Source organism: Sitophilus oryzae, unplaced genomic scaffold, assembly GCF_002938485.1.
Source record: "Sitophilus oryzae breed Bouriz unplaced genomic scaffold, Soryzae_2.0 scaffold_1297_pilon_pilon, whole genome shotgun sequence".
NCBI classification, from domain to species: Eukaryota; Metazoa; Arthropoda; class Insecta; order Coleoptera; family Curculionidae; genus Sitophilus; species Sitophilus oryzae.
The window spans coordinates 8354398-8367464 of record NW_022145945.1 but is presented as its reverse complement, the minus strand read 5'-3'; the positions used below and the strand labels follow the sequence as shown (position 1 = coordinate 8367464).

Sequence of the window (13067 nt, the reverse complement as noted above, 5' to 3'; positions counted from 1 at the left end):
TACATTTTCAATACATAACCGCGAATTTTTCATCCAAAGATATTTTAGTCAAAAAAAAAAACGTATTACAAATATTACACATTTCAATATGGCAACACTGTGCTTTCAGATCCACATCGTCTTCGATATGCCTTCGCTGGCCGAATTAGAGAAAATAAGTATTTTATGTATTGATCGCAGAACGGTTGGTGTCTCCACCGTAGACCGTAGAGCACTTGAGACATAAGGGGAAATCAAATCAGCCCTGTCACGAATTCGCCCATTAGGTTGCGTATCTTCTCAATTCTTTCAATCAACGGTAGTACGAAGAATATATATAATACTCGCGTGTTAGAAAAGTTTTGTCAAAACCGATCGAAACGTTTCGAGAGACAATTCCAATAACAATGAAAAACAAACAATCATAGTTCGTTTTGGGCGATTTTGATGTTTGCGGCTGAGACAAGCCAAGATTCCCCGCAACATAAGAAAAGTATTAAGTTTACTTCTGAAAGTACTTCGAGAAATGCTTCGCGAATTGTTTCACAAAATATTTCGCGGAACATTTCGATCATAGTCTAGAAGGAGTTTACAGTTTACTGGTAAATATAGAAATTCCTTATATATTTTCATAAAACACCGCATGCCCCTGTATTTTATGAATAAAATTGGCCAGGCTTTTTGAAAACAGCGTTCTCTTTACCGTTGCTTCATTGTTTAAGATCCTTTTGTCAGACTGTATACTTTTCGTTTTATATTCAGTAAATCAAAAAAAATCATTATAGAACTGTTATCATAGGGTATATATGCTTAGTTTAAACGACGGATATAGTAGAAACATAAAGGGAAATTAAACAACTTTTGTTGCACGTCATCAGTGACACCATGCGTCGTCTTGTGGAGTTTGTTTCTGGTCGTATTATGATGTGCAACGAAAGTTATTTTACTTTCCCTATATATTGAAATTTTTCAAGTTATTTTTACCTAAAAATACTTACTAGCGAGAAAGCCACTTCCCAATTAATTTAATCAATATATTATTGTCTGTCCCTTATCTCTCTTTGTTCTCGTCAATATAATATTCTTGTAAAATATATTGTTTTCTAGAGTTAATACCTAAAGGCGATAAAGTAAAGCATTATCGAAATGAAAATGGAACAGCGATGAATACTAAAGTTTTAAACTCCCATTGATTGTCATTGTTTTGTTTGTTTCGTGTTTAAATACACATTTCAAACAATAGAAGTTCATAACTCCAATATTTATGAAAAACCATAATTTTCTTCTCTAAAAAATACATAGAAAAGTGAATTTTATGATTATATTATTTATTAAAGGGTATATATTATAATAATAATAATGATATTAATTTATTTGCCTTTTTATACAGGGTGCGTCTCGAAAGTGGCTCACCCCTATAACTTTTTCATTTTCTCAGATAAAAAGACGAGATTTGATATGTTAATATATGACATAAATTAGGATTGATTGACGTATTCAATTGTTTTTGATTACTTCCTGTTTCACCGGAAATTACTACAACTTTTGATTTTTAAATGGCACCCTCAGTATTTTTTTCGATAGAAAATGACACTCAGAATAGAATGACATATCTGCGTATGTTGACATATGGTATAGAACAAAAGTTGACATATGGTATGTTATTCTATTCTGAGTGTCATTTTCTATCGAATAAAGTAAATAAATACCGAGGGTATCATTTAAAAATCAAAAGTTGTCATTTCCGGTGAAACAGGAATTGACCAAAAAGATCAAATCTCGTTTTTTTATCTGAAAAACAAAATAGTTATAAAAGTGAGCCACTTTTGAGACGCACCCGGTATATTATAATAACAAAAATGGACTGTCGAAGTTACTCTTTCAACCAAATGTTGGAATGTTGGAATGAACCATTCTTGAAAGCACTCTTTATTATAATATCAAAAGATCTAAAAGTAGGTAACTAACTTTTTAAGTACTCTGTCATATTTACAGTTAAGAATCTTGTGGGTGGTCGGACATACTATTTTCGGATCTTTGCCCACTCGGAACAAAGCTACGAGGGCAGCGAGCAAGTGAAATTTTCAGTGCCAGCAAGGGTAAAACACAAGGTAATTTTAAGTAGCTCGGTTAATTCAATACCAAGCTAGATATCTCTATAACTCGTCAAATACAGGGTGGCGCGTCTCATAGCCCGAGGAGGCTCCAAGGAGAACGGCAGTTTGTATTGAAATCAAATTTTGTCAGTATATGTAGGTTAATCCAGAGCACTTTTTAAAAATATAGAGAGTTCTACATGGTGACCCCAAAAAAGTTACATATCAAAGTTGTGCTTTTTGTAATGGAACACCCTATATGTTAGTTGATTTTCGGATGCTGGGAGAAAAATAAAGGTGAGTTTTCTAAGAGAAGTATATGACTAAAATGTAAGGTTTTTGACATATTTAACATTTTCTATAAAGAAGTAAGGAACAATTTTTAAATTACAATAAAAGCTACCTAAATTGGAATTTACCCGGTATAGACTAATATGTAGTTAAATTAACTATTGTACTTTAAATCAAATTAAAACTTGATCCAAAAAGTTATACAGGGTGAGACAGAATTAATATTGAATCATTGGTCACCTTTAAAAGCATGTTACTCTTTTATTTTAAATGGAACACCCAGTATATTATTCCGATATTCAATGGAGAATTTATGTCTCTGCAAAATTGAAAAAATTAATATTGAGGTTGCCTGCCCCTCAAACAAAGATTTTCCTAGATATTTTCATTTACATGATTTGATCTGGGTAGATCTGTATTATTTGATAAAATCTAGGGTGACTGTGATATGTCTGACGTTACTTCAACATAGCTGTCTATTTAGTCCAACTTTAACAACTAATTATCATTTTGTGTCAGTTAAAAGAAAAATATTTCTCAGAAATTTGCCGAAAATGCAAACTTATCCCACATCAGAGAGAATTGATATGATTCTATTAGTTGGTGAATGCAGTGTGCATTCACCAATTAATAGAATATTTAAATGCTCCTGATTTTATCTAGCCTTTTTTTTATGGGGATATGTTAAAGGCAGTGTTTAAAAAACTCAACCAACTATTGGCGACAACATGAGAGAAATTATTGTAGCTGCTTTTCGCGGTAGTGAAACACACATATGCCTTTTAAAATGAAAAGACACATATGCCTTTTAAAATGAAAAGACACATATGCCTTTTAAAATGAAAAGATCCTTTTGAAAAACAATCATTTTATGCAGTTAACAGGAAATGAAGCATTTTGAGCATTTGATTTCATCTAGCTAATTTTTGTCACATAATTATAGGTTTATATCTAGTTTTAATTGTGTAATAATTAAAATATATTTTAAACGTGTATCTTTTTATTACCGTTGAGTATTTTACTCAACAATCTTTAATTTTTGTTAAATTAACAAAAGATTATATAACAGTCACCCTAGATTTTTTTCAAATAATAATGATCTACTGACGCAAAATCATAAAAATTAAAATATCTAGGAAAATATCTAGTCTGAGGGGTAGGCAACCTTAATAATATTTTGAAGATAAATAAATTCCCCATTGAACACCGGAATAATATACTGGGTGTTCCTTTTAAAATAAAGGAGCAACTTACTTTTAAAAGTGACTAATGTTCCATATTAATTTTGTCTCACCCTGTATAACTTTTCGGGTCAAATTTCAATTTGGTTTAGCATAAATGTTTACTGTAATTAAATATCAGGCTATACAAGGTCAACTAAAATTTAGGTAGCTGTTATGGAAATTTAAAATTTACTTTTCATTTTCATAACATGTGAAATATGTCAAAATCCTTAGATTTTAGGTATAATATGCTTCTTTAATAAAACTCACCTTTATTTTTTTTCTAGAATCCGAAAATCAATTAATATATAGGGTGTTCCATTGAAAAAACACAACTTTGATATGTAACTTTTTTGGGGACACCCTGTACAATTCTATACAGGGTCCGGCAATAGTGCGTTGGGCATCTGTAGCTCCTAGAATAAAATAATTGAGAATTTTGTTTAAGTACAGACCTAAACTATGTACCAGGATGTATTTCAGGAAAATATTTTAACTTCTATATGGTGGCTCAAAAAAGTGTGTGTGAACATGGATGATTTTTTTTAAATGGAACACCCTGTATATTATTGCATTTTTGGCTTCCTTTCAGATCACTTTACATAACCCTAAGATATGAATAAATATATTTCGATAGTTTCAAAGATATTAAAAAATAAATCAAAAATATATATTTTTCAGCCCTTCTTAAAAAAATTATTAAAAATACAAGAACTGTTCTGAAATCAAAACTATATTAGGTATTTACTTTAGATGATCTGTTTTTACTTTGCTATAAATATGGTAATCGTAAATCATACAGGATGTTTACTATTCTACGCCAAACTTTCTAAAATATAAAATATTTTTTCTTTGTTTTTTTAAATGGAACACCCTGTATATTATCTTTTTATTAGATGGAGAGTAAAAAAATGAACATTTTTTGTATTTAAAGTATTTCAAAATTTTTAACGGTTTCGCAGATACACGCAGTGTTATTTCGTATGGCGCTTTCAATGGTAAAATACGAGAAAAAATCATTGGGTGGCTTTGATAAAAATTTACTGTGGGAAATGCCATATAAAATATAAAATCGCAAATATCTGCGAAACTGTTAAAAATTTTGAAATACTCTAAATACAAAAAATGTTCATTTTTTAATTCTCCGTCTATTGAGAAAATAATATACAGGGTGTTTCATTTAAAAAAACCAAGAAAAATTATTTTATATTTTAGTAAGTTTGGCGTAGAATTTTGAACATCCTGTATAATTTACGATTTTCATATTTATAGCAAAGTAAGTATAGACCATCTAAAGTAAATACCTAATATAGTTTTGATTTGAGAACGTTTCTTGTATTTTTAATATTTTTTTTAAGAAGGGCTTTAAAATATATATTTTTGATTTATTTTTTAATATCTCTGAAACTATTAAAATATGTTTATTCATATCTTAGGATTATGTGACCCGAAAGGAAGCCAAAAATGCAATAATATACAGAGTGTTCCATTTAAAAAAAATCATCAAGGTCCACTCGCACTTTTTTGAGCCACCCTATAGAAGTTAAAATACTTTCCTTAAATACATCCTGGTACATAGTTTAGGTTTGCACTTAAACAAAATTCTCAAGTTTTTTATTCTAGGAGCTACAGATGCCCGACGCACTATTGCCGGACCCTGTATATTTTTATAAAATGCTTTTAGTTAACCTACATATGCTGCCAAAATTTCATTTCGATATAAACTATCGTTCTCCTTGGAACTTCCGCGGCGTATATGAGAGGCGCCACCCTGTATAGAATGATATCTGGAAATTTTCCCACATGCGTAAACAATAGTGAGAACACTTTCAAGTGAAAAGGAGATACCATTTGCGCTTGACAGGAGCATATAGCTATGATATGGTCCTACGAAATATTTGGTAAATTTTTCTCCAGTGCTGTAGCCTGTCTGAAGGAGCTTGTTGATTCAAACAGTTCACATATCATATAAGTGTTATAAGTGTTCACATCATATGAGTTCATATCACATATATTCGACATCAATTAAACTTTTAGTTACGTAACTAAAGTTGCCACATTCATTTATTTATTTCCTGACATTGTCATTTGTTTTGACACTTTAGTTTTGTGTTACGAGTTTTTGGTTTAAATTAATTGTTTTGTGATAGTGCGATTAATTGTTTTGTGATTTGTTTAGTGCGAAGTGTACAAGATAGCTTATAATGTAAATAATAACTGTTTATATATTTATAATTATTTTTTTTGTTTCCTTAAATATTTTGATTAAAAGAAAATATTATGTAAAAGTGGGCAACGCTGTGCCAGTCAAGCTTAATCACGTGACTAAAAGTTTAATTGGTATGAACTATATCTAACCTCTCTGTAAATCCCTCTGACTCTTTAGCGTCTGGCGTCTACGTATACTAAACAAAGATAGGAATAACTGTAATGGTAACCAATAAACACAGTAACGACTTGCTCACTTCAGAGTAAGTCTCCATAATATATCAAGCTGGGTATTGAATAATTTGTGATTATGATAGACTAGTCATATGGATTTTTCAAACAAAATAATTATTTTCACAGGCCATTACAGCAGGAGTTGTGGGCGGTATTTTGTTCTTCATCGTAGCCATCATCTTGTCAGTTTGTGCTGTTAAGATTTGCAATAAACGAAAACGACGAAAACAAGAGAAAGGTAAGGAATCCAATCAATAAGTTTGCTTTTATATACTTTCATTAAGCCGGTATTATACTTAAACAACACATGAAGGTAGAGAATTTATTCTTCCGGTTGCCAATATGATATATAGTATATACTTCAATCACTGCAGTCCAAAGTTTAAAAACGAAGAGATCAACAAGTAAATAAGTTCGAATAGAAGGCGGATTTTTTTTTTGATAATATCAGTAATACAAAACTATATACAGGGTCGCTGATATGTATGGAAACGGTCGATTATTGGGCAAAGTGCACGAGGTCCCGCAAAAAGTTAAATAAAAAAGTGATAGGGTTTTTAAATGCCTAACATCTTGTAATAAATTTAAGTATACAGGGTCGATCATAAAGTCGTGGCATCTCAAATATTTTCTTTTAAATGGAAATCCCTGTATGTTATTAGGTATTTCAATTCTACCTTCAATTTTAATCAAAAATTGTAATAACATAATGTACCTAAATCCAACCGTTTCCGAGATATCGAGTTTTTGTAATTTCCAGACTTGATAAAATCTCATTTTATACATCTATAAATGCTAACTTGAAAACTAATGTCAAATATTATTAAGTATCACACAACCTCAGAACACATCGACATTAATTAAATCGAATTGTTTTACGGCATATTTTCAAAAGACAATAACTCGGAAACGGTTGGTTAGAGATACAATGTGTGTATCTCGATTTTTGCTTAAGGAAGAATTGAAATAATGGCGTAGAACTGTCTGGCTGAGTATCAACTTAGACAAAACCGCGATAGTGCCATTCACCAGAAAGCGAAGTCTGAAAAACTTGAAAAGAATCCAACTAGATGGAAAGGAAATACTGCCAACACAGGAAGTTACCAAACCAAATACCTGGGAATAACCCTGGACAGTAAACTCCTGTGGAACAGGCATATTAAGAACACTACCAGCAAAGCCATATAGGCTCTCATGATATGCAGAAGACTGGCCGGAAATAGATGGGGCTGCTCCCCTAACATTTTGCGCTGGATGTATACCATGATAGTAAGACCCATGATTACTTATGGAGCAGTTGCCTGGTACACAAAACTTTGAGAAACATCTCAATGTAGTATTGAGCAGTAAAAAGGATTGGAAGAGCGAAACGCTTGCCCAGCAGTTAAAAGACCATACCATAACTTGGTATACTGATGCTTCCAAAACCAATACGGGAACAGGGATCGGAGTGTTTGGGCCGAGAGCTAAATACTCCGAACCAATGGGCACTTACCCTAGTATCCTACAGGTAGAAATCTACGCTATCGAAAGATGCGTACAACTTATCTTAGATAGGAACTATCGGAAACAAGAAATAGCCATCTTGTCTGATAGTCAAGCAGCCTTAAAAGCGATCAACTCAGTATCAATCAATTCGAAATTCGAAGGTCAAAGAATGCATAGAGAAGCTGAATAAATTAGGCAAAGAAAACAAAGTCCTCCTACTCTGGGTGCCTGCTCACCAAGGGATAGAAGGCAATGAAAAAGCAAATAATCTAGCTAGGAAAGGAGCGAACACTCCACTAACTGGACCAGAACCGTTCTGCTTTCCAAGTGGTAACCAACTCAAGGCGGAACTCAAGAACTTGGAAGATTCCATCCGCAACCTGAAATTGAAATCTAGCAACGGTCTAAGACACTCGAAGAAGTTTCTGAGGGCTTATGATCAAGAAAAATCACAGATCTTCCTGGGTTTAAGTAAGAACAATCTTCGGATTGTCACGGGGTTTTTAACAGGACACTGTCTCCTCAATGAACACCTCAGTAGATTGAAACTAAGAAGAAACGGCGAATGCAGATTCTGTGGGGAAGATGGGGAAACACCAGTACACCTCATCACTGAGTGCGCCGAGACGACAACCATTCGTGCCATGAATTTTGGTACGACTGATATTGGAGATGGAGAACTACCCTCTATAAAACCGTCCCAGATACTGGCTTTTGTCAAAGCCCTGGGACTGTATGATGAGTGAAACTAACTTTGATGTGCTACGACTTTATCACCAACCCTGTATACTTAAATTTATTACTTGCCAATAGACAATTAAAAACCCTATAATTTTTATATTTTATATATAACTTTTTGCGGTACCTCGTGTATTTTACCCAATAATCGACCGTTTCCATACATATCAGCGACTCTGTATAAAGAAGTTTTTAATTTTGTTTTTAAAGGCTTAGCTTTAATACTTTGAACACTTTGAGCTGTTGACATAATACAGCAATTAAAATTGATTGCTATAGAGTTATTAAAAAGTTCACTAAGGCTAAAAGCTAAAAACAAACTTAAAGACTCTACTGTTAGCTATTAATTTAATAAATAAACTGAAGTTTTTAAAAAATTTTCTGGAAAAAGATTTAAGAATAATATTTTAAAATTTCTTTTTTCGTTATGTAGATTTTTAATATAAAATGAAATACCGTATGATCGAAAAAAAAGCGTCGAGTTGGCATGGAAAAAATCAATTACATTCCTCATATAATTTTACATATAAAATGACAGCGATCTTCATTTCATAGCCATCGCTGATACCATTTTTTTCGATCATACGGTAATATTTTGTTTTTATATATAATTACATATTAGAGTTGAGGGTTGGAACCTTTGGTGTTACAACAGCAAAATAAAACACTAATTCACCACAATACACAAAAAAACTTTACTTTTTCACTGGATGCGTGTTTCACTAATCATTAGCATTTTATTCTGCTAGTGTAACACCAAAGGTTCCAACCCCCAACTGTATATAGGGTGTTTCAAAAAAAATGTACCATCTCTCGTGGGAAGATTCCTCACGTAAAAATAAGATCTATTTTTGATATCAACATAGTTCTGAGTGTGCTTTGTTTCGTAGCAACAGGGTGTTAAAGTTTTAATAATCTTTTGATTTATTATAATTTTCTTCCAAGTACTTTTAGCGATTCGAATGAAATTTTGAGGGTAAAAGTTACTATAGTGCTGCGTATTTTAATGCTAAAAAAGTGTCGATAAATTCATCAGGGACGTGCATATATGAGTTATCACTGGAATATTTTTCAAAAAAAAACATGTGCGCCACTGATTTTTTTTTCCTTTGAGATCAAAATAGAGTAGGCCATTTATTGCCAATTAAAAGTTATCTCTTAAAATTTTGTCGAATTCGGCCTCCTTGATGAGATACACGCAATTTTATTAATCACAATTAATAAAATTAAAATAAAAATAAAATTAATAAATTACATATTTTACCTCATTTTGCCTCATATTATTACTAAAGTAAACGCCACGAATGTTTGGGAGTGATTCATCGCTTGATGACGTTAGAATCGACACGCGCGCTATCATTTTTACATTAAAAACGTAAATTTTTACCGCAGACGTAGGTTTTGAAAGGCCCGGTCTAATCATCTGCCTGCGCTCCTCCTACTTATTCTAAAATGTTAGAAACTATATCGCGTTTCTTTGATTGATTCGTTTTTGTGCGTCAGTCCATTGGTGTGCTTGTAGTGCGACCAATGGGGCATTCCATTTTATATTTATAACCAAATATATGTTTTGACCAGACTTTGACAGTTAAAACAACAAATTACAACAGATTATATATTGATTATTATATGACCTGAAACACCACGGCACTGGAATTAAGTTTTATGTAACCTTGAACAGATTAGTTCACATGGTAGCGACCGATGAATCACTCCCAAACATTCGTGGCGTTTACTATACTAGTTATTATTACTATTAGTCCATACCTACAGCAATTTTAAATAAAAAAACAATGGTATTTAAGATAATTACAAAAAACCTAATTTTAAAAAAATTTAACATCCTGTAACTCTAAAACTATGCATTTCCATATCATGTTTATGTGAACTTTTTTGACGAGGAATCAATGAATGAGTCGTTATTTAAAACTTTCACAAGTTAATGATATTAATTTTTTTAAAGGTTGTTTGCAGACTTGAGTCAATACCAATTATTAAAATTGCGTTTATCTCATCAAGGAAGCCGAAATCGACAAAGTATCAAGAGACAACTTTTAATCGGCATTAAATTGCTTACACTATTTCGCTAACAAGAAAATGTAGAAGTCAGTGGCGTACATGCTTTTTTTAGAAAAATATTCCAGTGATAACCCATAGGCACGTCCCTGGTGAATATGTCGACACTTTTTTAGCTTTAAAATATGTCGCATTTATAGTAACTTTTACCCTCAAAATTTTATTCGAAACGCTAAAGTACTTGGATGAAAATTATAATAAATCGAAAAAATATTAAGACTTTAACAGCCTGTAGAGCTACGAGACAAAGCAGTATCGGGCCTATGCCGATATGCAAAATAAATCTTATTTTTACGTGAGAAATCTTCCCACGAGAGATGGCACATATTTTTTGACACACCCTGTATATTTAATCTATTAACAGTGTGAGTGTGAACGATAGGCATATTTGAAAACTTTTTACTTTTTTTCAAAAAATTATTTTTAACAGGTTGTACGTCAATCATTATTATTTCAAAGAACACTTTCACGCTATTTTTGATCGTATTGTACTTATAAAATACAATATAAGTGTCAACCAGTGTAATACCGGCATTTTTTTATGAAATTTAAATATTTTACAGTAACCTATTTATAGTACAGGAAGATGAAAAAATTAAATTAATACTGTTTGTTTTCTTTTCTTATTTTTACATTTAAGCTCTCTCTAAAATGTACGTAAGATATAGGTAAAACTTAGAATAGAAGTTATTAAATTTCATCTTGTTTAATCATCTCGTTGCGTTTGAACAGCTTTGGAACAGTTAAATCGCACTCTCAACTACATCCACGACTGGGTATAGATTTGATCTTTAAATTAGTAAAAAGTCGTTTTTGACGTTTGAACAGTTTTGGAATGCCGATTATTCTATTTGAATTGCACGAATTTTACTGTTGAATTGTTTGTATTATTTGCTACCGGCGAATTCCATGTACTTTTACATTTTGAGAATTTACACTACAGGGTGTTTCTTTAATACGTGCATATATTTGAAATTTTCCATCAACATTTTTCAACCTCTAAGAAAATTGTTTTTGGTTTTGGTTTTAGAAAACTATTTATAATTGCAGGTTTATCTAGAAATTTCTGAAAATATTTTCTTCGACGTGTGCTAGGGTTGTAGGTTATACAGGGTGGTCCGAATTGTATTCCGGAAACTTTGGCAGCATATTCTGCAGATAAAAAATAAGTAAAAAAGTTCGTATAAATGTATGTACTAAAATGCTTAGTTGCGGAGATACAGGGTGTAGAATTTTCATTTTTATTTAGATTTTTCCCAAATAATTTCTGAAGTAACTACAATATTTAGATGAAAATGGTGTCTGGGACTTTTTTAACATGAGAAACTTGATTTTGATGCATAGACAAATAAATAAAAAGAGACTGACAAATCTCATGGTAAAGAGTGGGACCGCGTTCCCGTAGCGCAACTCAGAATAACAATTTTGAAACCAATTAGCAGGACCATGGTAGGACTTACGTCTTTATTGCTATCTTTCTTTATTATGTGTGCTTGATATGAAAAACAAAGATATAGGTATAAAACCTTTGAATAAGAAGACTAAGGAAGGAGCATAATGCTATCCATGTATTCATGCATGGTGGGCGGAAAAAGCGCCATAAAAGCACTCTAGGGTGGGGATTCTTGACAGTTCTGTTTGACGATTCATTTGACCCATTTGAATTTGATTTGAAATTTTGTGGATTTGTCAGTCTTTACGGAGCTTATTTTATGTTATTTATTATTTATTCTACTACTGATAGTTGTATAAAGGTCGTAAATCTAGATGGAAATTGTGGCAGCACTTAAATTAACAGTGATGTTTATCAAAAAAGACTCTAAAATAGTTGGTTGTGTAGCGTGCGGTAGATCTCGGCAAAAATTGAGTGAAATAATGGAACAACTTTTCGCTAGTAAGTGACTATATAATATACATACGTGTAGTAAACCGATCATTTATGAAATTCACTTAAAATAACTAAATTATATATTTTTCTTGCATTTTAGCTTTTATTTATTACTTGTCAAAGATTAGATGTCAAAGAATTTAGATACGTTAATTTGACTTACCTGCTTCAGTAGCATATCGGATGTTTGTGGTAATAAATACTTATTATAACTTATCTATTTTTATTAGAATTATATATTTTTATAACAATTTTTATAACTACCAATTTCACAAATGATTCACAACGTAAAATAAAACAACAAATTATTGAGTCTACCCCACGTCTACCCTACATCATAGTTTTACATTTTTTAAATAAAATTAGAACGACACTGATAAACCGGAATTTAAGTCGGCCATATTTGAGGCCCATCGCGGTTTACCTAAGATTTTTTATATGCTCCTTCCTTAGTCTTCTTATTCAAAATATAAAACGTATCGTAAGACATTATTGCACATTCTGGCTGGCGGGAAATTTAAATTAGCCCTTATTAGTAGTATTGTTTCATTCTGAACAAACTGAAAATTTTTACTTAAACTGATTTATTCCCTATACCAGGTAAAGGGAACGGGGGGTAGGGAATAAATCAGTTTAAGTGAAAATTTTCAGTTTCTTTCAGAACGAAAGAAGACTACTAGGTATTATAAGGGAAATTATTAAAAAGCAAAAATTGTATTGTTTTATAAACATATTTATTTATACATAAAAATAAATAAAATTTTTATTATATAATAACAAAAAATAACAGTGTTTATTCCACCCACCTACCAATTTTAAATGCAGAAGAACTGACTGTTGCAAGAA

The 13067-nt window shown here is 31.7% G+C and overlaps 1 protein-coding gene across 6 annotated transcripts in view; it reads left to right on the top strand.

The window, feature by feature from the left end:
- The window catches only part of LOC115874690 (protein turtle), a 241578-nt gene that overhangs the window by 205334 nt on the left and 23177 nt on the right, over positions 1-13067 (top strand). For all 6 annotated transcript variants that reach the window (XM_030889923.1, XM_030889926.1, XM_030889922.1 and 3 more), the window contains exons 14-15: positions 1975-2090; positions 6158-6269. In XM_030889923.1, the coding sequence (XP_030745783.1) occupies positions 1975-2090; positions 6158-6269 (228 nt within the window). The remainder of the gene's footprint in view (positions 1-1974; positions 2091-6157; positions 6270-13067) is intronic.